This window comes from Drosophila biarmipes, chromosome 3L, assembly GCF_025231255.1.
Source record: "Drosophila biarmipes strain raj3 chromosome 3L, RU_DBia_V1.1, whole genome shotgun sequence".
In the NCBI taxonomy this organism is placed as follows: Eukaryota; Metazoa; Arthropoda; class Insecta; order Diptera; family Drosophilidae; genus Drosophila; species Drosophila biarmipes.
In genome coordinates this window covers 27287750-27313428 of record NC_066613.1, presented here as the reverse complement: position 1 = coordinate 27313428, position 25679 = coordinate 27287750, and the positions used below count along the sequence as shown (strand labels likewise).

General features: G+C 42.5%; 1 protein-coding gene across 1 annotated transcript in view; it reads right to left on the bottom strand.

Annotated features, from left to right (window-relative positions):
• LOC108030770 (protein bric-a-brac 1) overlaps window positions 1–25679 on the bottom strand; it is a 69468-nt gene that overhangs the window by 3629 nt on the left and 40160 nt on the right. Inside the window, 2 exon segments of the mRNA XM_017103840.3 lie at window positions 496–923; window positions 1004–1061. Of these exon segments, the coding sequence (XP_016959329.3) occupies window positions 496–923; window positions 1004–1061 (486 nt within the window).

The following is a 25679-nucleotide window of genomic DNA, read 5'->3' as shown; positions in this document are numbered from 1 at the left end:
TATGATATTCCATTTTTGGACCATTAATTTTCTTGTTTCACCCAAAATACTGACATTTTTGGGTGGAAAATGAGTACCTTAATTTTTTGGCAAAAAAAGATCATTTCCTTCGACATTTTCCTTTGTAACTTGGTCAAATATGGTCCCAAGCCTAAAAACTGCACTGTTTTAGACAGCTAACAAGCTAGATAACTGATTGAGATTGAGATTGAGATAAATACTAAAAAAATTCGCAAATTTTCGATTTTTGACAATGTTGCATTAACATTTTTCCGAAAATTGGTCCAAAAAAATATTTTTTAGGTGTGAATGCCAATTTATTACAAATTTTCTTACGAGTTCAGCAAGGTATGACAATCCAATTTTGGACCATTACCTTTATTGTTTTGTCCAAAATAGTGATTTTAAATTAACTAATATATTTACTTATTCCCAGGCAACTTCTCAGGAAAACGACGAGCCACCTCAGCGAATTATACCGCAGTAATTACCTACCGAATGACGTCCGTAGGGCGGCATGTGGGCCGCCAGGCTGTCGTCCTTGATGTCCTTGGTGTCGCGGAAAACCACCGTCTTGATGACGCCCTTGATGTGCTCGTCGGGCCAGATGCCCAGGAGGATCCTTTGCGGTCTGCCGCGCCCCTTGGGCCGCAGGTCCGGCCCGCCGTCGATGGAGGGTCCCAGCATGTTGTGCACCCGGTTGGCATAGAGCACGAACGTGGGGTACGGGATGTCGTACTTGCGGGCGGCCTGCGACAGCGAGAGTCCCTCCTTCAGGACGCTGAAGATGGCCTCGGCCATGGTCTCGGGTCGCCAGGACTTCAGCGGACCCCGCTCGCGGAAGCGCATGTGGTGCATCAGGTTCTGGTTGGTGTTCCAGCACTTCTGCCACATCGACTGCAGCTGGTACTGGTAGCTGTCTGCTGAAAGATCAGGAAGAGATCAGGTGGAAAAGCCCACGATCAGATGGTTTCCACCCTATCGACTGGGCTCCTCTACAAACCTGCCAGCGTGGATCCGGTGGCCCCCATCCAGGCGTGCGAGTTCTCCATCATTTTGGCCTGCAAGTACAGAGATTCAGGTATGAGCAAAGTGGGGAAAAGGGAAGAAGCAGCTTAGCCTGGTCGAGAGGTGCTTCAATTAATTGTGAGACTCGCTTTGGTTAGCGCTCGATGCGCCATCCCCTCTTGTCTTGTCTTGGCTCGAGTCCCCGCCCACCTTTTGCCCTTTGATTGACATGCAAAATCGACCTATTTTCGTTTAATTTCATTTTTTGTACTTTGATATCCATGAGTAATGCGGGTTTATTGTTTCTGTGAGTGTGTTTGCAATCGCAGTTGGGTATTATGAATATTTATATATACTATGTTTTAAAATCATAAATCCTTTGCAAAGGATACAAAGAGAATTTTGATCAACTGATATACCTCTTTTTAGTTTGAGTTATCAATTAAAAAAAAGAGTAAATAGTGCCTAAAAGTATGCCATTGGAAGTGTTACATAATTTATGCGTAGTGCTGCCACACTTCATATTTAATGCAGCCTTATTTTAGGCACACATAGAAAATTTTGTTTAATATCAACTAAATCGTCTCTCAAATTTGACAAACATTTAAGTTGTCATATTAACTATTCTTTGATTAATTATTCCACATAATTCGTGTAATTATCTAAAGTAAATTTTATTATTATTCAATTTTTAAATGTACCTCTTCGATGAATACCCTTTAAAATTATAAATCGTAATTTGCATTATTAGAACGTCGCAAAACGGTATCTTATTAGCGGAGGGGATACTTTCTGCTCGAACCACAGTGACTTTTATGGATCGGTGTTCTAATTCGAATTGCAACGTCAACGATACATTTAACTGGCTGACTGAACCTTCGAGTGGCGACTTGGCTGTCGTTGCTGCGGCTGTCTGTTTGCCGACCGTCGAGTGGCTTGCATCGAATTCACTAATTGCATAACAAAGTAACATTTGCATATTGTTCTACATATGTTAGTGGCTGGCTTTGGATTCGGATTCGGATCCACCTTGTCGATAACTTCATTACAAAAATTTCCATGCACGTGGAGTGTGGAAAAAACACAACAGACTGTAGTGGTACTGGCTCAGGTGGGCACTTGTGCCCATTTAGCGTTAAGTATTACTTGTAACTTTTTGCCATGTGACTGACTGAGAGTGCTCCTATCCACTTCGTCCGTTTTCCGCTTTCCCGATTTCCCCTGCACTTTGCCACAGGCCAGACAATGTGGCGATGTTCTCAGAAATCGTTGCCTAGTTTTATGGGCCCAGAACATGCAATGGATGGATTTACTTTTCGGCTCATTACGCCGCAAATTATATATTATTCACAAGTTTTTCTTTTTCGTCGGCTAAAATTGCTTTATTTGGGGAGGGTGACTAATCCAGTAGACCCAACGTGACTATTAGCTCTAAAACAGCATATATCCGATTTTCGTCATGCATTTGTATGATGCTGAAGGTATTATAATGTTATTAAAAACTTCTTATAAACATCCTAAATTCTAAGAGGCTTAGCTTTGATTTAAAAAAGATGTCTAAAAGTATGCTTTAATTTAATTTACTAGCTAGGAACAATGTTTCCTATTTTATAGCTCACTTTTAGGCATATTTGAAAGAGGTTTCGAATCTCTCATTTTACATAAAATGTAGTTTTTGATTATGGGAAAATTACGTTTTAATTGGCCAAGTTGAAGTTAGTTTTGCGACTCTGTGGCTGCTAAATACTAGCGACTATTGAGACTAATCACGCTAATGCCCAAATCTGTCTCAAAACGCGGACGACATATGGCGCTGCTGTGCGTCCGTGTGAGCCCGAGTGCAGTGTGTGCGTGTGGTTATCCAGCTGCAGTTGCCTTCAATAATACGCCACGCCAAATGCCAAATAATTTATTTATTATATGTGCAGCTGACCAAAGCCGACTGGACCCCGCACCAACACACTCGCAAACATATGGTCGGAGGTATATATATCCAGAGTCCTGAGTGAGATTTCATTACAACTCATTTGACAGTCTTGGTGCACTCGACGCTGCCAAAATGTCATAGCTGAGTGGCATGCATCGAAAGGGGGCAGCGGGGTGCCGGCACAGGGGTCACCCACCGCCCTCCCCAAATCCTCCGATTTCCCCGATCCACCCGATCCCATATCCAGCGGATTAGCGGACACGCATCGCGCACTGCGCCTACACCACCTTCTCCCTGTACAGTGGCGACTCTGTTTGCTGAACTTCCATAACTCTTATTTATTGTACTCCAAACAAATTATATTAGAAACATAATCAAAATTTTAAAATCTCTACGTTTGAGAAATCGCTTTTAGAGCTGTCTAAAAGTATGCAGTAAAATAGCTAAGCTACATGATGCACACTTTTTGGCAGCTTTTAAGTTTTTCGGCAATTATGTGTTTAGTAATAACACCATTTTAATTTTAAGTATACTAAATTAATATTCAATTTTTTAGATAAAGCTACAATTTTATTTAATATATAAAATTCGTACAACAGGACTTTTACCACTTACAGAGCTTCCACTGTACCTAATTTGTGAGCCTCAACACGAAATTAAGCGAAACGAAGTTGACCACGCTTCGATTTTGGCATCAAAGCGCACCGTTCTCGCTTGCTGCTTGGCCCCACCGCCCTGCCACGCCTTCCTGGCCGCCCCCAGCCCCTGCCACGCCCCCGCCTTTGCCGGCGCACTTGCTGCATGCATTGTTAATACAATTCGAGTCCAACGTCAATAACCAAGTGCCACGAATGGACCATTAGTTGAGTTGCGTGGAGCTGAGTTGCGCCGCTCTGCGTTTCGCCTGATGCGGGCCCAGTCTGTATGTCTATGCGTCTATATGGAATATCTGAAACACTACAAAGAGGCGCGCCCCACCCACATGTGGGCATCTGCATTTATGTATTCTATATATAATTATGCGGCTTAGCGATTGCTTTGCCTTGGCGGATTCCTCGAATCGAGCCCAAAATCCACGGCACTCAACTGCATTTGATGGCCCGGACAGGCAGCGAATTTAATCAATACTAAAACTAGTTTCTTAAAGCGAGGATTAATTTTCTCTTCGGCAGAATGTACACCTTCACAAGCTTGGAATTGCTAAATTAACGTTGATCTGGGTATTTCTGAAAGATTATTTGGGAAAAGCCCAAGTCCAAGTTTAAACTTGAATCAATTTCGATTGAAGATGCATAAACTTTTGTGGTGATTGCATTGATATTATTTTAAGTATCTAAGCCTCCCACAAACTGTTATTAAATCACATTTGGTCGTGTCTTAATATGGTGGCAGCATTTTAGTTATACTTAAATAAATTGGGCAGCTGTCTAACTCATTGTATGATTTTATTTTCGTATAGTTCCTTAATTAGGCTTTGCTAATTTAGGTCGTTTTTTAAAAGTTAGAAACAGGTATATCTTGAAAAATTCATAAGGAAATGGAACCAAAGTTCATAGTTCTCTACAAATTCCTTAAGATATTGCGATACAAGCTAGGGTTGGTTTAAATTGAAAACCGTCCAAGGCTTTGGCATCGATCCCCCTTTTTGGGGCTGCCTTTCCCGGAGGTCCCAAATTGGATTATCTAAAAACGTTGGGGCGTTCGCATCTTCCGCCATTTTCTGTCTGGAAACGCCCCATGTCACAGAGTCGGGAAGAAGGCGTTCCGAGCGAAACCGAAACCTCTCTTTTTTCAAGTCAACCTCAGCCCCTTTGAGGCAGGTTTCGAGCTAAGCCCCCTGCCACATTTCTGGCCTCTAGTCAGGCGTTAAGATCGCATCAATTGGGCGTGAAGGAGAAGCAACTCCCTGCCATGACCCCGGAAAATAGTCCGGTTCGAGCGGCACTTGTGCGGCTCTTCTGAGGTTTTCGGCTGCGGGGTGGCTGCCACAATTTCTGATTCGCCCAAGCACGAGCCTCAGACGCAGTTGTCGTGGCAATGCAATTTAGCCAAATTCACAGCAGGAAACGCCAGCGGAAAGGCAAGGGCAACCAATTCTCTAATGTCTAATGCGAGGAGAGGGCCAGAAAAAATAAATAAAGGTCTTGGTAGTGAGGGTATCGAGGATAAGCATACCCTTTACTGTCAGGGGTGTTTTTGTTTCTTTCACGGTTTTAGACACTCGTTTAAATTCCAGAAAATATCGTAAATGTAAATATTACTATTTAAATCAAATAAAATATTATCTTAAATCCAATACAAATTTTGAAAACACATATTGTATTGCTTATTTCGTGACTTAAAGCTTGAGCTTACACCATCATATATTATGTAGATTTATTTTTCATGCATACTTGTAGGCGTCTTTAGAAATGATTGCGTAACTCTGAGAACACCTTATGTTTTTTAGGTATTTTAAATATCATTTAATTTTTTATTTCAATATTTAATAACCAATAAATTCTATAATGCTTTTCTATAAATTGTGTTACATTTTCCCGCTTCAATGGTATACCCTTGTGTTAGCTGAGTACCCCTTGGAAAAAGACTCGGGCTTGCTGGGGAGGAATCGACTGCCGCATCCCCTAGCCCGGACAGATTTGCCGTGAAACACCCTCTGCTATTTTTTCCAGAATTTCCCAATCTTTTGACGCTCAGGAAATTGTCGAGTGCCGGTCCAAAGAGTGTGTGGCTGCGATTGTGCGGGGTGTGATTGGGTTCGTGTTTGTGCAAAACCGAAAATTAATTAGCGTGAAAAGCATTATTGAAAGCCAAGTCAAATAGGCCAAAAACAAGCGGAGGGCCGGGAGAGGGCCAGAAACTTGCATTAGTTTTTCGGTCTAAGCCGGAGTCGGGCTCATTTCCTAGGCTTTTCCTCAAAAGCAGGAAGGAGCACATGTGGTTTAATTTGATTTAGTCGCAAAACTTGCAGCCAATACTCGACTTCATTAAAATTCTGCAGCAACTGAATCAAAATCAACTTGGGCCTCGTAGTTTTTGGCGCGCACTTCGCTACTTGAAACATCAATTACATCGCGGGGGCGGCGGTGGGGTGTTCCCATTTATAGGAATATATTTCCTATATCCTCTTGGCGACCCCCTCCTCCCCCAGCCGTCCTGGCGATATCCTGCAATGCTCAGCCCTTAGGCGCAGCCAACGAGTCGTTGTGAAGTGTGCTAGGATTTCACTTGAAAACTGCAATCAAGTGAATTTTGATATATATACACACACGGAGAGAAATCGAGAAAAATCTGTAGTGCTCTTTTGTGTGCTTATAACCTATTTATTAGGATAAGCACATATTAATTTTTTTTATAATTTATAGATAAATAATATCATTTTCACCATTTGTTCATTTTTCCTGATTAATCTAAATGTGTTTCCCTAACACAGACCTGTTGCTATTTTCACAGTGCATCTGCATGTGGAAAAACTTCATGGATTTAATAATCAAACCATTCGATGGTTAAAATGTTCCTCGAGCCGCTCTCCAGTTCCCTCATCGAGCTTTCTCCGTCCTCGACTTGTTCGTCATTTCCTGTACAATTTTATTATATTTCATACATAACTGTTACCCCGTTCCGCCCACTTTCTCCCCTTTCTCCCGCCCCTTTTCCCGATTCAAATATATATATATCGGCGGATATAACCGGCGATAACAACAACACGAACAGCGAACAGCGAACGTTGCCTGTAAAATTTATACAAAATACAAATCGTTCGCTACATTATGAGGAATACAGCTCATTGGGAACGGGCTACGGGATGTGGAATAGGATGGTCTGGTGTGGCATGGCAGGGGTTATTCCGAAGGGACAGGACCGGGGCTAGGATAGTATTTGCTCATATGTTTGTTGCATTTAGCGTTTCGCTCGGGACGAGTGGAAATAAAGGAAAAATCAACGAATGCCGAGCAGGGAAGTGTTCAATAAATTTTTACCGCTGAGTTAAGCTTGAATGGAAAGCAGGGGCGTGGAATCCGTGGAAAGGGGTCAGCAGGCACGAAGGGGGTGGGGGTTTTAAATTGGCATTTGCTTAGTGGGAAATACTTGTAGGTCGTAAACTATGCAGAGCAGAATGGCTGCTTGTAGCCAGAAAGTAATAAAAAGGAAAGATATATAAAATAAATAAATTGGGCTTGGTTTCGCCCTAAAAAATGATCAAACACCCAAATACTAGAGGTATTTTTAGAATCTAATTAGGCACTTAGCTTGATATTCCCTACAATTAAAGTGGTGGCTCAGACCTTTCATTGTTGTACTTTCCAGACTAATTGCCGCAATCATGCTTAGCCAATCTTTACTGCCCCCGACTACTCCATAAACTTTAATTTAGCTGTGCGCACAATTTTTTATCATTGTTTTGTTAAAAAACTGCAGTAATTTATACATCGGGCATAGAAAAAGAGAGAAAAAGTTTCGCAAACGCAGGCAAAAATGGAGTGCAATTGGTTTCGCAATGGCAGTGGCAGCCGGCGATCAATCGGCAAAATAATGCGTTAACTTTTACGTAAAACAAACAACAGGGCCAACAAACACACGCAACTTTCCAGCAGACCAGAAAAACAAAAAGGAAACAACTTTCTGCAGCTCAAAGCAGGCGGAAAAAGCGATTAGAAAAAATTATTGCATACTCGCAGGCCTCGATAGCTGGCGCTACAAAAAGCAGCAACGAACAAAAGTTTAAAATATCGACGAAAGTTTGGTACACGCAGATATATAGTACGCATTTTATAGTTGGCTGCGAGTTCAACTCTGGCCACAAATTCGCTTTATTAGGAGTTATATGTTAAATGGCTTAAATTGGTCGCCTTGTGATGAAAAAGGGATGTGTCTAAAAGTGTGGAACAGTGTACCTCTAAATGCATGTTTTATCATTGCATACTTTTCTACACCTTAAGAGGATTGGTACTCTTCGTACATTTATATTTAAAACTATTTGCCTCCGATTTATAAAACAAAATCGCCGAAAGCCCCAATCGACTTTCAAATCAAGTGCTGCCAACAGCGACTAAACGCCAATTAATACGAATATCCATAAAGAACAATATATATTCAATTATGGGCAAATTAAAATGTAAACAAAACGCAGCCAGTTCTGGCTATCGGTTTCCGATTCGTTTCGGCCGTCATAAATTGTGGCACCTAATAAATTGACACTCTGTCATTGTGCGGCATTTACAGTTTATAGTATGTGTTCGCACCCCCTGGCGACCCCACCCGCCCTGGTGACCCATCCGCCTGCTTTTTTTTGGCAGGCTCGCTGTGTGTGGCATGCAACAATTGTGTGTGCAGCCGAACATGAAAAAAAGACCAGAGCAACGACCAAAATGCAAAATCCACCCCAAACTCCGACTCCCACTGCCCCTTATTTTTGTTGCTGTTGTGTGGTGGCTGCTGTGGTCGAGTTGCGGTGCACCGCAGCGTTTAAAATGGTTTGCCAGTTTGCCAGTCATTTTTTCACATCATTGATTGCTTATTAGATTATAAACCGCGCCACTGACTCGCTCCCTTTTTTATTTTATTTTATTCCGCTCGCGGCACGTGCTTCGCTACTTCGATGCCTCCTGGTCGTAAAGTCCTGCCAACAACACAGCATCAACATCAGCAGCAGCGGCAAGAGTGCAAAACATACAGACACGCGGATCCACGCCATCCTGCATCTGTTGCAATTTGTGCGCCCGAAAATAGGCAGCTCCCTTTTATATTGGCCAAATATTTTCGCAGGGCTCTGGCATATTTTTTATGGCCAGCGACCATTAAAGATGCGTGATTTATAACTTCGAACGGGATCTGCGTCCCTTCGCGGCCTCCGTGTGCACTTTAGTTGGGTGGATGAATAAAAAGGAGTGGAATTCCGCAAAGTAATTGAGTAAGTGCAAGGTGAAGTCCATGAAGCTCAGGATATTTATATTTCTAACAGGGTATTTTTCTTCTAAAAAATAAAAAGCACTTAAAAAATACAGGGGAGCCACGGAAAACACTAAAATTTGCAAGTTGGGCTGTCTAAAAGTATGCAACAATATTTACATTCATTCATTCCCTTATTCACTGCATACTTTTAGATCTTTGAAAAATCACAGATGGAAGATTTTTTTTTTTTTTTTTTTAATTAACATCTTTATTTAATATAATCCAGGAACAGATCTAATTAAAGCCTTTAACCTAAATGTTTTCTTAAGTAAATAATCTCTTAATTATAAATTATAATTAGTTTTCAACTTGGTATATAGGAGTAGATCAAATTACGACTAGTTTCAAGTAAATAATATATTCATATTAGGAGCAGCCCAAAATGTCTTCTTTTGAGCCTGCGTAGATGGAAGATGTTTTCAAAATTCCAGCAATGTTGGTGTGTTAATACTTTTATTAAGACTTATAAATCTTTTAATTTTAAAGTACTCAAAATATTTTTTATACTTTTATTAAGAAGTTCATAAAAAAAAAAAAAAACATTCAAAATTAATTATGAAAAGAAACCCCCTCGGAGTTCATAAGCCTCTTGGCATTTATATTTTTATCTTGAGCTCCGTCTTTAGCCAACTTTATTTATATAAATAAATTAAAATATGCAAATGCACATAAATCTGAGGAGCTGGGCAAAAGGGGAAGCCCTAATTCGGGGCTGCTTTCCCGCTAGTCCTCTGATTAAGGACCTCTCCCGAACTTCCCCTGGCCTTATCTCACCTCGAGTTTATGTCTGAGAAATGGCGAATCGTCTGCGGGAAAATGTCTACCCTGCGCTGCCTTCCTCTGGAGCATGGCTAAATTTAATTTTATATTTTATGTGCGCACATCAAAAAATCCTTGGCGGGGTGCCCCCGCCTGCAAGAGAAAGTTGTGTGGCCCTAAAATATGAAAAACAATTAAGCCGCCGTCTGGCTCTAAATTCGGGTGGGTTAAAGTGGGTGGCTAAGGAAAATGGCTGAAATGGCTGACTGGCTGAGTGGCTCGGGGCTGGTTCATTTTCGTTCCCAGTGCAACATTCAAATGCTGCAACAAAATGAGTATTATGTATTTCAATTCATGATGAATTATTCAACATTCGGTTTGCAGTTTTTATAAGACAGCGCGGCAGAAACTTCACCTGGAAGTGGGCAGGAGCCGGGGAAGACGGCAAAGAGGCAGGGACAAGACACTTGCAATTTAGCCATAAAACGAAACGAACAAAGACAACCAAACAACAAGCGAGACAACAACGAAGGGCGGGCAGAACTGACACTGGCAGTCTCAATTTCTCCGCCCACTCCAGCTGCAGTTCTCAGTTCCAGTCTCAGTCTCACTCTCGTTCTACCTGTCGTTCGGCAATAAAATTTAATAAATTATTTACGCTGGCAAAATGCATATTTGTTGCATCATCAGAGGGGAAAAAGCCGGCGGAACGGGCCGAGATTTTCTTAAAGTTTCGCGCAGCTCAATAGGTTTTCGGCTCCATGAAGTGAGCCCTGTACTGCACTAAGAGAAATTCTATCTTAAGTTGATATTATGTTATTGAATACACATCTTTATACATTTTTATTAGATGGTAAGGTGGGGAAATTAGCAATAATTATTGCGTCCAAAAATATTTGTACGTTAGCATATACTCCACGGTTTCTCCCCGTGCTGATATAGTTCTGCAGTAACCCACTCTGGGCCCGATTTTCCGGCGCGGCATTCACAAAAACTTCGGTTCGTTAATCTATGCAGGCGGCGAGGAAAGCATTTTGCATACAGCAGGGGAAAGGTGGCTCGTTGTTGATGGTCTCTGGCCGTCCGTCAGTCGGTTTGTTAGTTGGTTGGCCGCTTTCGGAGCCACTTTTCAGGTCATAAGACGGTGCGCCGCCCCGTCCCACGGCGGGCAGGTCCCAACATTTCGTTCTATTTTAAAGACATTTCATGTTGTTGTCAGCCCCCGAGATTGGCACTTGATTGGCGTATATTTCCTGCTGCATATTTAAGTTTCAGCTTACTGCCGATGAAGTTTTCCAAGTGCACTTCTATTTGCACAGCCAAGCCAGGGTTACTCCCCTCTCCTCTGGCACTTGGGGCCCGACTTTAAGGGCGCTGCATTTTCGGGGCTTTGCTGAGCCCGTTTAATTAAATAAATGCAATCAGTAGGAGGCCCGTGCATTGACATTTCATCTGTCGCGTAATTTATAATTTCTGCTGCCATTATGGTCGCGACTCCTTCCCACGACTGCCCCTTACATTGTTGTCGACTGCGCTGCGAATATTTCGCATTAATATGGCGGAAAATCCATAATCGAATTATAGCTCTGCGGCTCTTTTGTTTACCATCTCGCTGTATCTGCATTTCCCTGCTCGTGCGCCTGTGTGCGTCCGTGTTTGGCTTTTGTTTGCGTGTGTTTGTATCGCTTTAATTGAATCCTTAACACTTTTGAGCTACTTACGTCCAACACGCTGCGTATGCGTAACTTGTTATTATTGCCGGCTGAATTGTTGGTGCCATTGATCTAGGGCTGGCGAGCACTCGGAGTCGACTTAAAATTAAATAAATTGTGGGTCAAAGGGGTTCTTTAAAATGTGTTTATGCCGATTGCGTTCCCTTTTTTTTAGTTCTGTGTTTAATTATCCGTTTGTCAGCCCAAAAGAAATTATTGTTGACTTCATAAGATATTACGGTTAGGGTTTTTATTTATTAAAAGAAATTATCCTCTTATATATGATGAGTTAATGGATGAATATTGCATTTAAGGTTTATTTAAACCAATTTTAAATACCTAAAGAAATCTTTATAGTTCAACGAGAGCATACTCCTATAGAAATATTTTGAATATTTTAATAGACTAACAACTATGACCCTTCAAGTATTTGACTTCTTCTTCCTTTTGCAACCATTATGTTCCGATTTGGTTCTCACATTCGCCGACCTCTGCATCCCTGAACCGCTGACTCTTTTCCGATTGATTTCTCTGCTTTCAATAAACCGAAACAAACAATCACTTTCCCCCTTCAACCCTTTATTCCCCTGCACTTTTTTGCAGCTCAGGTTGGTCGGCCACCTCCTCCTGCGCGGCATTCGATTATTTTTATATATATTGCCACACGCAGCTTATTGGCATATTGACAATTACACGGGCGATACATATAAATTAAGCAAACGGCAGATCGGTTGAAAGGGGGAAGTGGTGGCTCTTCGGGGTCGGAGGTCGGAGGCTGGGTGGACGAGAGGCCGGGATTCTCAGCTGACGGCGGCTGCTTGATGTGGCTGACCAAATTTAATTGACAACTTACTGTTGCATTGACCAGCGGGGAGTGGTCGGAAATCGGGGGCGTGGGGCTCTGAAGACCCGGCCTGGCAATCTGTCACAGCTCAAAGATACGGCCTGACCTGCGCCAGGCTTACAAATTAAAATTCAATATTAACGACTCACACCAGCAATAAAAACAACACAAAAAGAGGAAATATAAAATAAAATGAAAATAATTCAACAGCTGCATCGGACAGGGCCGTGGATGATGGACTGAATGACGGTGAATTTCCATAATCGCAGTGACTTCATAAAAATTAAGCCGCGATTTAAATATAATTGGGGCCAGGGGATACAAATTGTGGAATAATGAACCCGAATTTCGGGGAAGTCAATTCATTTAAGGCGTAACTGGTTTAATAATGTTTGGGAAATAAGATTATTTAAATCACCTATTAAGGCATCTAAAAGTATGCTACAAAATGTATGCAATCCAAATTATTTTACATTGCCTACTTTTAGGTATCTTTACTAAATTTCAGTAATTTCTATTATACCCCCAATTATATATTCATCGAGAAAACCATGAGCCAGAGTAATAAAACACTCGAACACCTTGAAAGTCATTTCACTTCGTCTCCCCTTTTTCCAGATGTGTGTGTTTGCGGGTAAATATTTTTAATACGCGTCGCAGCCAGCCGCAATACAAGGCAATTAAATATTTCGAAGCGGAGACAGAGAAGGTCCTTTCTCCCTCCGTTTTCCCTTTTCCGGTCCTCAAAGCGAGGCAGCAAAATGCCTGGCGGCGTGAAAAACGCGAGCAGCAAACAGTTTACCATGACCGGCTGCCAGTGCTCGAATTCTGTTTCTGTTTCAGTTTCAGTTTCAGGTCTGTTCTACTCCATCCGACATCTGCATCTGCATCTGATGGTCGCTATCTTTTTGTTTTCCCTGCTGTTGCAAGAGGTATGCGAAAAGGTCGAAGGTATATTGAATATCGCAAAAAAAAAACAGGCTTCAAGATAAAAAAGAAAAACTGACTGATGAACAGTATTGTAAAAACCGAACACAGGCCATGAAGCCCAAAAGTATGCTCTCTATAACTAAATTAAATTTATAACTAATTTCAACTTTCCGAAATATTTTTTTTATTATTATTTTTTTGAAATCAGATAAGCGGTATTTCTCATTCGTTGAAGCCAAGAAGAATCAGCTTCTCCTCAATTTCTACCCTTTTGTTTTTCCTGCAAGCGAGTTGAACTCGCATCCGCAGTCGCTTTCGCATTGGCGTTGTCTTTTGTTTTAATTGGCGGCCATAATAATCAAATAATTTGTTTATTGAAAACATTTTTTACAATTATGTAAACAACAAATTGATATCCGAAATGAAAAATGGTTTCACTTGGCGAAGGCAATACTCTTGTTTAATCGTCTGCGGATTGTCAGTGAAAACTGGCTTTCCTCGGTGGGGAATGCAATTATTATAATAATGCCATCTCTCTGCCTCTTCCGTTTGGGCCGCCCCGGTTTCACCGCCCACAGTTTCCCTCTCCAGCGCTTTCCTGCAGTTTGTCTGGCGTCAAATGTCGCACTTTCGGCTGGCGTGGAAAATTCGTCGCGTGTCGGATGCCTCAAGTGTCAAAGTATGCGGCGGATGATTAAAAAATTCCTGTCCTGCGGCGTGTCCGGGGACAGGAGGTTAATTAAATATTTATCGGCGAATTATCAATGCAGCGGATGCAATTGATTTGTGTTATTACTTAATGAAAACATACTGCCCTTACAACGGCTTGGTTATCTGGGAAGGATAGCCTATTTTCGTGCTGCTGGGATATTAAACATTTCATCAGGAAACTAAAAGAATAGCATATATGTTTAAAATTTCTAGGAGTCTTAATTACGAAGCTATTATATCCATTACGAATTTTTCTCAGAAACTAATAGGTTTATTAAATTTATCCCTAAGGTGTCTAAAAGTATGCAACATTTCATGCTTTATGTGAAAATTCGCACATTTTACTGCCTTAAAGTCCAGCGAATTGTTTGGTTTATCATTTGCGAATAACAACTGTCATTTTCCTCTCTCAGCACTATTTAAAAATTTACCTAAGCCCGCAGTAAAATCGGAAAAGCCTCAATTTCGAGTGGTTTTCCATTGTCCGGAAAAGAAAGCCGCAATATACCGCGGCAGGGTAATTGCGAGCGCGTCTAAGTTTCGCCGCTTGACCCTTGGAAAGCGATTTTAATATCAAATTACAGGCAAAAGTATTCATCATGCATACGGCCGACAATTATCCAACGCAGATTCGGAATAGTTTTAGTTTTGGCTTTTGCACTTGATCGAATTTCCCGCCCCTTCGGCCAGGATTTCCCACCGTGCGTTGGGGTCGCCCCCCAGCTGACAGTTTGTTGCCCTGCCATGTGCCAAACAATTTGCTAGCTAATTTGTGCTGTGCGTCCGAAAGGGGGGCCGGGAATTTTGGAGGGGTGGGTATGCATTTGATAAACTGTCAGGGAATGGCAACTTCACTTTGGGCATATTTAATGAAAATGTTGCCAAATGGGTTCCACGAACTGTGTGTTGTGTGTGTGCCCCGGAAGGGGGCGAGGTGGTCTGATTTTGACGTAACACTTTGGATGCGATTTGACATGACAAATATGTGCGTTTGGGCGATGGCAAACAGTTGGGGGCTCAAAACACTCCCCCCCGCCACGGAACAGAATCATAATCATCCTCGTCGTCATTATCTTTCGGTGATTATCGTCATTATCCAGGGCCCGAGCGATGATTATGGTGCTTTTGACTAACGGGCAACGCTGGATCCCCATCCCGAGACCTCGTCCTGCATCCTACGGCCCGCATCCCACGTCCCGAATCCAGCTGCAATGGTTCGCATTTGCGCATTGCATGATTCAATAATGATTGAATTAATTGCGTTAATAACTGACACTAGCTCGGTCGGCAGGAGGATCCTCCAGGACCCCCTCGAACATCCTGTCCCGCTCAAAGGCGCTTTGTGGGACTGCACCACCTCCTCCTCCTCCTGACTTGAACCCATCTTAAGTGTGCGCGTGGCAAGCCGTAGACAGAATCCGGGTTCGCAAATCGAATTTGTTGCTAAGTAGCCGCAGCCTTAAAGGGGCATCTCTTCGACTGGGGCAGGGGTTCCACAGGGGCCTTCACAGGGGGGGCAATTGGAGGTCTCGAATTTCTGATTTTGATTTGCGCATTACGCATACGCCGTGTGTGTGGCATGTGGTCTCTGTTCGGTGCGCCCCGCCTGCCCCTTCTGTGTTTGTACGGGTCAGACTACATAATTGTGCCATTGCGGGGAGCTAAACAATGGTGGGTTCCGGTTTTAAAGTTGGGGTTCTTAGTGAAATTAAATAAATTAAAAGTATAAAAAACGGTACCTTTTTTGGAAAGGATCATGTCTGAAAAAAAAAAATAAAAATAAAAAGCCTAAAAGAAGGCAGCATTTTTTAAGTCTATAGATTCGCTTAGAAAGATAAGATCATTTTTCAATGCATACTTTCGGACATCTTTTGGGGGGATTTTAGAGCTCCAGTCATTTCTGGCAGCTTTTTTGGCAGATAATATTCTTTATCGGGGCTTTAATAAGCAAAACAATTTAAAACAATTTAAAATCACTTGAAATACATGGAAAATGTTTATCCTATAACTAATAACTCTTCCAAATGCTATCCCTCCCAGGCAGACTTCACTGCACCTGCCTTTGGCTGGGTTTGTGCTCAGTTTCGGGTTTTGTCTCTGGACACTTTGTGGGAGTGACAGTGGCAGTTGGTAGTTGCTGTTTGATTGATAACATGCGATTAATAAAATATTGAACGGCGAGCAACACCCGCACACCTCCGGCACACCGAAATTTGCATGCGACATTGCAGCAAAAATGCATAAATCACTAACTGATGGGAATTCTCTCGCCCTCCCCAGCCCGCAGCACATTTATAATAAATTGATGAGTCCTGGCCAGTTTTTGTGTGCGGTTATTATTAGATGACTAATATAATTTGTTTATTTTCCGTGCTCTCCCACATTGATGGATCTGTTCCGGCTGCTGGTCTCGAACGCGGGCTCGATGGGAAGTGGCGGCCGGGAGTGCATCTTGTCCTTTGTTGCATTTTAATCAGGCAAATGTATATGTTGTATATTAACATATGCGCCGTGAAAACACCTGCACGCCGACGCATCGAAGTATTTTCCACGCTTTTGTATCAATGATAATTATTTTTCTGCCTCGTCGCCGTTGGCTGCACACACAAAAGGAATCAAACAAAACTTTGTCCTTTGTCTAAAACATTGATGAGGGGAGGAGCAGTGGGAAAAGTGGGGAAATGGAAAAGGGAAAAGGGAACGGCGTGCCAAATTAAAAGTGAGAAACAAATGCGAGCACACAAAGGTGCCAAAGGTTTTCCCGCCCCAGCCCGCTCACCTGTCTCAGTTTTTAATATTTTTCTGCAGCTCGCGAGTGAGCGGGTTCAGCTTTTCTTTTCGGAAAAACTTATATGCATATGCGCGACAAAAGCAAATAATAATCATATAGGACAATGGCAGCAGACAAGCTGAGTTGAGAAAACGCTGCACTGGGAGGAAATCTTGTTATCTTTCCCAGGGCATCTTTATATTTATCTTTTTATTTACTTTTGTTCAATATCTAATTTATAAAAAAGTGTTGTTAAAATAAACACAGTTTATTATGTAGAATCAGCTTTTTCTAAAGATGTGCATTTTCCGTGACAAAAACTGAGTTTGGCCCTCCAAAAATTTCCATGTTATGTTGGTTTAAATTCAGTTATGGTAAAGGATAAAGAAATACTTTGAATACTTGTTTCTACTTTCCTTCTTGGTGCACTCAAGGCTGAAACTTTCCCAAGAAGCGTTCTCCTCTGTCCAGTTTTCATTTTTCCTGGCCGCCCAGTCGAGAGTGCAGCAAATGTGCAGCCCCCGTTTTCCCCTATTTTTCTCCAGCCCCCTCCTCGATTTCCCGCCCACTTTTCCAGCCCCCGGAGAGTGTGCAATGGCTTCCCCGAGTCAGGGATTTCCCAAGACTTGTGCGGTTCTGCAGAGGAATGCAGCTGCTCCAGCAGCCACTTACTTATTTCAGCTTCCCCATTTCGGCCTGCCACTTTTGCACTCGACTTGACTTTAAAGCCCCGCTAAAAGTAAGCTCAACAAGTGTTTTTCCGAGGGTTTTCCTGCGGCTTGCGGGGTGAAGAAAAGAACACAGCACGGGCAAAACAGAAATGCGAAAAAAGAACACAAACAATGAAAGCGTGAAAATATCATGTCGACTGTGGAAAGTCGACCTTTTTGAAAGGACGAGGCGAAGTTGGGTGGCTGAAAGTAGGGTGGCAACCACATTAGGAGCCCCCAGTCACGCCCCCTTTTCCGCCGAAAAACCCTGGGTGGGCAAGAGGGGGCGGTGGGAAAATGTCTGCGATGTCTTTTCGTGTCCTGCGTTTGTCTGCTCTGCTGGCTTTTTATTTTCCCTCCTCCTTTCCATTTTTCGGGGTGGCTTGGCTGCTTGGCTTGTACTTGACCTTGAGGCACACTCACACAGGGGCAACATCCGAGTGTGTCTGTGTGTAGCACACTTTTCGGGGCTTCCCCTTTTTTGGGGGTGGAGGAAATTTCGAGTTACTTGGACTTTTCGCAGCATCCTTGCTGGGGAATCCTGCTGCCTTGGTGGAAACTGTTTGCGTTGATTTCGGCATATTTTTGCTGTGTGCGTGCGCGTCCTGCTTTTTAGGCCTATGTGGAAATTACGCAGTGGAACAATTGTCCTTTTAAAGTATCCCTCGCCACCTCCCCCCCTGTGTGTGTGTTTGTGTCAAAATATTTGTGGTTTCCGGGTTTTTGTGGCTTTTCTGCCAGCGGCTACAGCAGATTGAATCCGGCAACATGTTGCCGTAACTTGTTGCTTTTTCAGCAGAGTGCAGAAATTTTAATTTGTTGATTTACTGATGATATTAAGAGTGCGCAAAAAAACACGGCCATAGTTCGTTATTTATGTTATGCATATTTAATGGGCTCTTTTTTCCGCGGCCTCTGCCATTTGTCAATGTTAAATAATTTGCCAGCATTTAGTTTTTGCCCTGTATTCATTCAGCCCGTGCGTGGGCCGAGTTTATTAATTTTGTAATCCGATTTTTTCCCCTCTAATTGCCGGCAATTGCATTTGGCCTAATGCGACATTTGACTTTTGTTTTCGGGGGCTGTGATTTGGCATTTATGGTTTTTGCTATTTACGCCAATTTGTCACACAAAGACTAATGCGATTTGTTGATCAGGTTCTAGTGTAATTAATAGAAACTGATAGCCGATTATTCATTCGCCACCTTCGAGTTGGGTGCTTAAAAAAAGGGGCCATATATAAATTTTATTAACTGTGTTTGTACAAATTATTGGATTCATATTTCTGGCGACTTTGTGTTTCAGTTAGATAAGATTATAGCAATAGAACATACAATGCAAATAAACCTTAAGTCATGGATATTTATTTAAATGATTTAATAAATTATGTAGAATTATAATTCCGTTCGTCCAGCTTTTATATCCGTTTACATGTCAAAATTTAACCCAATTAAGATCCAATATACCTTCATCCAAGATAACACTTCTCCACATAGGCGGGAGCAACTCTTTCGCCCACCGGATTGCACAGCTCAAAAAGTAAGGCACTTCCTGCAAAACGTTTGAATAATTCATTCCCCAACTCCCCAACTATCAATTGCAACATGCTGATGAAAAAAGCGCTTACAAAACACTGCAAAAATAATGGGCAGCAAACGGCTGGCGGCAGCAAGTAAAAAGTGTTTCTGCTTCTCTCTGTATTATAATAATAAAGTGGCAAAGTAGCAAGTGGCATAAATTGCAACCTCATTCAAGCGATTCGAGGCCGAGGCGGAAGTTGTCGTCAGTCGTGGGCCAAACTCAAACTGAATTGCGTAGACCCAGTACCCGGTATTCAGTACCCAGTACCCGCCACACTGGGATATATGTATTTATAATAATTGTTTTTCTTACAGCCCGTTGTTTCTGCAGTCGCCTTCTGCTAAAAACCCAACGTCAGAGCCTCTGATATTTATCTTTTCCATGCGAGTGTAAGTAAGTAAGACGAGTTCCTCCGCCGTCCGTTTGTCCGCTGTCCGTATGTCCGTTTGTCCGTATGTAGATTTGCAATCAACAGCAAAAAGTGAGGAAAGCAACATGGAACACTCGCACACACAAAACGCTCATATGAACAGCATAAAAAACTAAAAACTAAAACAAGAAGGTACAACAACAAAATGTTTAGCCCCGGAAAACGAAGATTTTCATACACTTGCCAGGTTTATTTATACTTTTATGGGTTAACTTACATAAGCATTTCTTGGCTGGTTTAATGTTGGAGTTTAAGCTAAAAAGCAACATTTTGGAATAGAAAAAAGAGTAACAAATATTTGTTTTAATGAGGTGTCAAATTTCTTTAGAAAATAAAGAGACCCCCTTTAAGAGTATTGCAAAAACTGGCAACAAAAACAAGTGTAATGTGCTCTGTTGCGGCAATAATCACCGCCTGATGTTGTTGTTGCCCCCTTGGTGTTGCTTTTTATGTTATTGTTTTTATTTTTGTTGTTGCTCTGTGCCACATATGAATGAATGCCCCTACATTGTTGTTGCTACACGCCACTAGATGTCGGCATTTAACTTCTCAACTTTTTTGCATTTTGACCGCGTGTGGGCGGATGGAGGGGGCGGGGATGTGGGTGGCTGGCAGGTGGGTGGTTGCACAGAGGCCGTAGTGGAAGAGAAGCGCCGAGAAGAAGAAGCGGCAAGTGCAGGAAACTACTTTGCATTTAATTGTCTGTAATGACGTGCAATATAAAATGTTAAAAATCTGCACTAAAATCCAAACACTCAAGTGTGCGGGGAGAGGAAGAAAATCCGAGAGCTAGAAGAGCTTTCCTTTCACAACTGCTAATTGAGTGCGAGAAAGGGGGAAAGCATAAAGAATATAGCCCCCTTGGTTTTAGAAAAAGGAAGGGAACCATATATGTTTTTATTTGTTCTAGAAAAGAACTTAACAACATTAAATATTTTGAAATACATACTCTTTTAACAATCTAATAAGTGTCCGAAAGTATGCAGTGAGTTCTTATGCACCCTCGATAAGGTTTTATTTGAACTGCTGTTGAAAATGTTATATTTTTCCTAATTGCCTGCGACAAAATTCAGGCGGTAACCTTGGTTTTTTCTGCACAGTTGCCATTGTAAATTCCGGCCAAGTGTTTGGGCTCGAAGTGCGAGCTCCATAAATAATGCAGGGCCAACCCTTTGCCGATCTCAGTTTGCCAGTCTCAACCCCCTGAAATCTATACGTGCGCAATTGTGCGCTAAAACCAAACATGAATATCTTCACTTATTATTTTCATGCATATAAAAAATATGGGGTGTGGTGCAGGGAAATCGACGCACTCCGGCTCTATTGAGCCGTGAATATGTTGGAATATATAATCAAGTGCCGCCGGGGGTTGTGCCGACTCGTAAGTCATAGGTCCCCGAAACGGGGGAACGAGACATGCGACACCCCTTACACTCGGTCCCTCGGAGCACTTGCTCCGTTTGGCGCACAAGTGTATCATAATAATATTAAATTCCATTTCCAGGCTCAGGACTGCGGTAGGCGAATATACGAATATGGGAACTTCACTTCGCTTCGACGTCGTCGCACACAAATTGCGCTGATTGCGCAAAAGTATCGATGACTTCTTGACAAGGCGTCTCGCGTCGAGTAGATAGGGACATGAGGAGCGGCAGCCAGGAAATGGCGGGCTCTGATTAATCAAATTTGCGCAAAACAGTGGAGAAATCAACTCCTCCTTGCCGCACTCACTCCCATACAAGTAATGCAATTTTCCGAGCAGCAGCCACCAACATTGTAGTTAAAACACAGCAAGGACTTTTATTATTGGGCCAGGCCAAGGAATAACATAAATAAATGGCAAGAGCGTAGGGGTTCCTTCCGCCGCCTGCATTTTTATGGTTAGCATGCATTTTATATAAAAGCCGGCTTCGCTTTTACGGCTGCACTGGCAGCCAGGTGGAAGACGGTGCACTGAGAGAACTAGGAATGACATGTCAGGAAATATTGAAAATAGGTGCCATAAACAAAAAGCATCATGATATTTTATAATATAATTATGAAAAAATACCCCATAAAGTAATATATTTTAAATGTTCCCTTAAAATGTTTCATGATTTCTAAAACTAATTCTTATAAATGTCCGAAAGTATGCAACAATATATTTTAAACAATTTCAAAAGGCGACTAACTGTTTTAATAGATTTTTTTTGACACTTTTACTGCCAGTAGGCCATCAACTCTTTGACAAGTTGTGTCGTGGGAAAAAAAAAAAAAAAAAACAAAACAAAGTGCGTGCTTACGCGTTATTATTTTGTTATCTATTCTTCGTGTGCTAATAATAGCACAGATCATAAAAATTCGGACGCTGTCTAGCGCAGTGTCGGCAGTGGGACAACAACAACAACATAAGTGTAGTGCGACAAGACTGCATTTGTGCCCGCTAGGGCATCGCTGTTCCCCTCACACTGCGCGCAGCCGTACAAGAGGGGCAATAAAAGCAGTGATTGACTTACATTCGACTTTGCATAAAATCGAGAGAAATGGCAAATACCAGAGAAACAATGCTTCTGGGCGAAGCTCTGAGAAAAGCCGTCATGGACGAGGTGATTCCAGGAGAGTTAACCCTGGCAAAAAATCTGGCCACTAGCGGCAAGCTTAACTCATATGGTATAGCAGTATCAAGCAGTAATGCAGCCTGTATCACCAGTACTCTGACAACAACTCACAGTCCAATATATACCTACACTACATCATCACCCAGCATATGCAGTGGCATGCGCTCAACGCCTATGCCTCCTAAAGCATTAAGCACTTCTATAGACTTCCCCCCTCTATCGGACCTCAATGAATCTGATTCACCCAGATGGCAAAAAATCCAGAGCCAGAAGAGGAAGGGGTCATCGAACTCACCAATAAGTCAACGAAAACGTGCCGATATTAGAAATTTAGAACCCAGTGACCCTGTGTCAGCAAACAGGTTCGAAACACTATCAGTTGATGACGATGAGATGGACTGCAATAGTGTGGACGAACCATCGACTAGCGCTGCAGCAGCGGCTTACCGTTCTCACACCGCTTCTAAGGCTAAAGACAGCAATGCACATAACAAGAACGCAAACGTACAAAGTAAAACTGATTCATCTACGGTAAAATCTGCTTCTACTGGTAGTCCAAAACCACCACCAATCGTTCTTATGGACGTGACAAACGTGAACGAACTTCTTATCGCTATCGAGGAAGTTACAAATCTTGAAAATGTTGAAATCAAATCCTCTGTGGGCTCCACTCACAGAATCTACACCAAAGACGCAAACACCTACAGGGCTGTAGTACGACAACTAAATTCCCTGAAAATTGAATTCCATTGCTATCAATTGAAAGACGAGAAACCATTCAGAGTTGTTGTGCGAGGATTACACCATTCACAGCTCCATCATAAAATCAAAGAGGAATTACTCAGACAGGGGCATAAAGTTCTATCAATATATAACCCAAAAAGCAACAAGAGCGGTGAACAGATGAACCTCTTCTTCATTAATGTAGAAAAGAATCTAAATAACAAAGATATACTCCAACTACGATCTCTATGTCGCCAACGCGTCCGTTTTGAAGTAGCCAGAAAAGCACAAGACATAGTGCAATGTAGGAGATGCCAATCGTTTGGTCATACTGCAAGATATTGCTACAGACCTTTTATCTGTGTCTCTTGCGGTGACTACCATAAATCATCAGATTGTCCCAGAAGCAAAGAAGCACCAGCAACTTGCACTCACTGTGGTGAAAATCACCCAGCTAACTTCCGTGGCTGCAAATCCTATCAAAAATTGCTCAAAATGAACGAAAATGTACAGAAAACCCCAAAAGTGAGCATAAACAATAACTCTACACCCAAACATTATGAAAATGGAGTTTCTTATGCTCAAATAGCCAGAAATGCAAATCCAATCACGGAAAAACAAAACAAACGACCAGGAAACCTAACAAATAGGCTACAGGACGCCATTCAACAGCAACATCACTACGGTGCAAAAAATCATGCGCACTTTTTCCCAGATGTGTCACAACAGCAAAATGCACAAGAATCTAAACTAGAAATGGCAGTTGCATCGCTCTCAAAAGCTATCGAGGGTCTATACGCCATGCAAGCCCAGATGCTGAAGATGCTGGTTGCAATTAACGCGCAACTTACACAATGTCCCAAATAAAAATTCTCACCTGGAACACGCGAGGTGCTGCCGGCAAAATGACGGAAATCGGCCACCTTGCGGAGAGAGAGAATATTGACATTCTCCTTCTCACTGAAACGAAGACATCCAACCTTCAACTATTTGGATATGAAGTCTACACTTCAAATCTACCTGACGGCAGCCACAGGGGTGGAGCTGCAATCCTGGTTAACAAAAAGATCAATCACTTTCCCATCGAGCCAATCGTCCATGCTAAAGTCCAAATCGTGGGTGCCAGAATCCAAACATGTATAGGACAAATATTCATCGGATCAATCTATTGCCCTCCGAACTTCAGCTGGACTCAATCAGAATTTGATGACATATTCGCTAACTTCAACTTCCCAAGATCATTTATCAGCGGAGACTGGAACGCCAAACATCCATGGTGGGGTTCTGCGATCACCTGTCACCGAGGTAACTTACTTGCCGCAAGCGCCATCTCAATTAACGCCAACATCCTGGCGACTGGAGCACCAACATACTATCCAAGCGCAGTAAATCGAAGACCATCCTGTTTAGACTTTGCAATTTATCGCAACATTCCACACGACAAGCTAAGCATCAGAGACAGCTGGGACCTTGAATCGGACCACCTATCTCTCATCACTACATTAAAAACAGAAGCCATACAATGCACTCAACGTAGACAACTTCTTAGCAAACACACAAATGTAGCTGTTTTCAAGGAAGAACTATGTAGATCGATACGCCTTAACATTGAGCTCAACTCTGCTGCTGAGATTGACGACGCTGTAGACCTCTTCACTACCAACGTGACAAATGCGGCGAGGAGTGCAAACGTGTACACTGCAAACAATCATGGCAGAGCCCTCATACGCCACTCGAATAGAATTGACCCAAACATTGCAGAGATTCTAGTCCGTAAGAGAGCACTGAGAAGACGTTATATTCGAACGCACAGTCCTGAGGATAAAGCTCAATGGCATAGATGCGCCAGAGAGCTTCACGTTGCCATGGCTGAATTGAAAAATGCGCAATTCGAACATATGCTGACCAATATGGACTATTCTAATGATTCCATTTTTAATATGTGGTCCTTTACCAAAAAAGTAAAAAGAATGCCACAGAAAGTTACGCCTCTGAAGAACAGCAATGGTAACTGGTGTCGCTCCTTAGAAGAGCAAGTACAAACATTTGCGGAACACCTTGGCGACAGATTCACTGCGTTTAATTTCGCATCCGAGGAGGATATCAACAGAATAAACGAAATACTACAGCGCCCTTTCCAGATGTCACCTCCAATAAGACATATCCGTCTGGAAGAAGTCTCAAACATGATACGTACCCTCAAAAGTCGAAAGGCGCCAGGTCATGACCTAGTAAGCAACGCAGTACTTAAAATCCTTCCCAAGAGAGCACTATTATTTATCACATTGATATTCAATGCGATACTTAGAGTGCAATACTTTCCCAAAAAATGGAAGAGTGCTAGAATCAGTATGATTCTAAAGCCAGGGAAACCGGAACAGGATCCATGCTCCTACCGGCCTATCAGCCTCCTGCCCTCTTTATCGAAGGTAATGGAAAGGCTGATAGCTTCCCGACTTATAATACACCTAGAAGACAATGATACTATCCCAATGCACCAATTCGGATTCAGAGCCGGCCACAGTACGATTGAGCAATTGCACCGTGTAGTCAATCACATCCTGAAGGCCTACGACAATAAAGAATACTGCAACGGCATCTTTCTTGACATACAACAGGCATTTGATAGAGTTTGGATCCCGGGACTACTAGCCAAAGTCAAAACAGCGCTGCCAGCCAACCTGTTTAAGCTCATCAGATCGTTTCTCACAAACAGAGATTTTTGCGTCCAGTCCAGAGACGCAATCTCTGCAAATGTTGCCATTACAGCTGGCGTTCCCCAAGGAAGCGTCTTAGGACCGCTACTGTACTCCATCTTTACAGCAGACATCCCCAAGCCAAGCTATGAAGAAATGACCTACGACAACAGCAAAATGCTGCTGGCCAGCTTCGCTGACGACGTCTGCTTTCTCAGCTCCTCGAACAGTGAGACCGAGTCTTCACAAACGCTGCAAACCTACCTCAACGAATTCGAGAAATGGGCCACGGCGAACAATATCAAAATCAACGAAAGCAAATGCGTAAA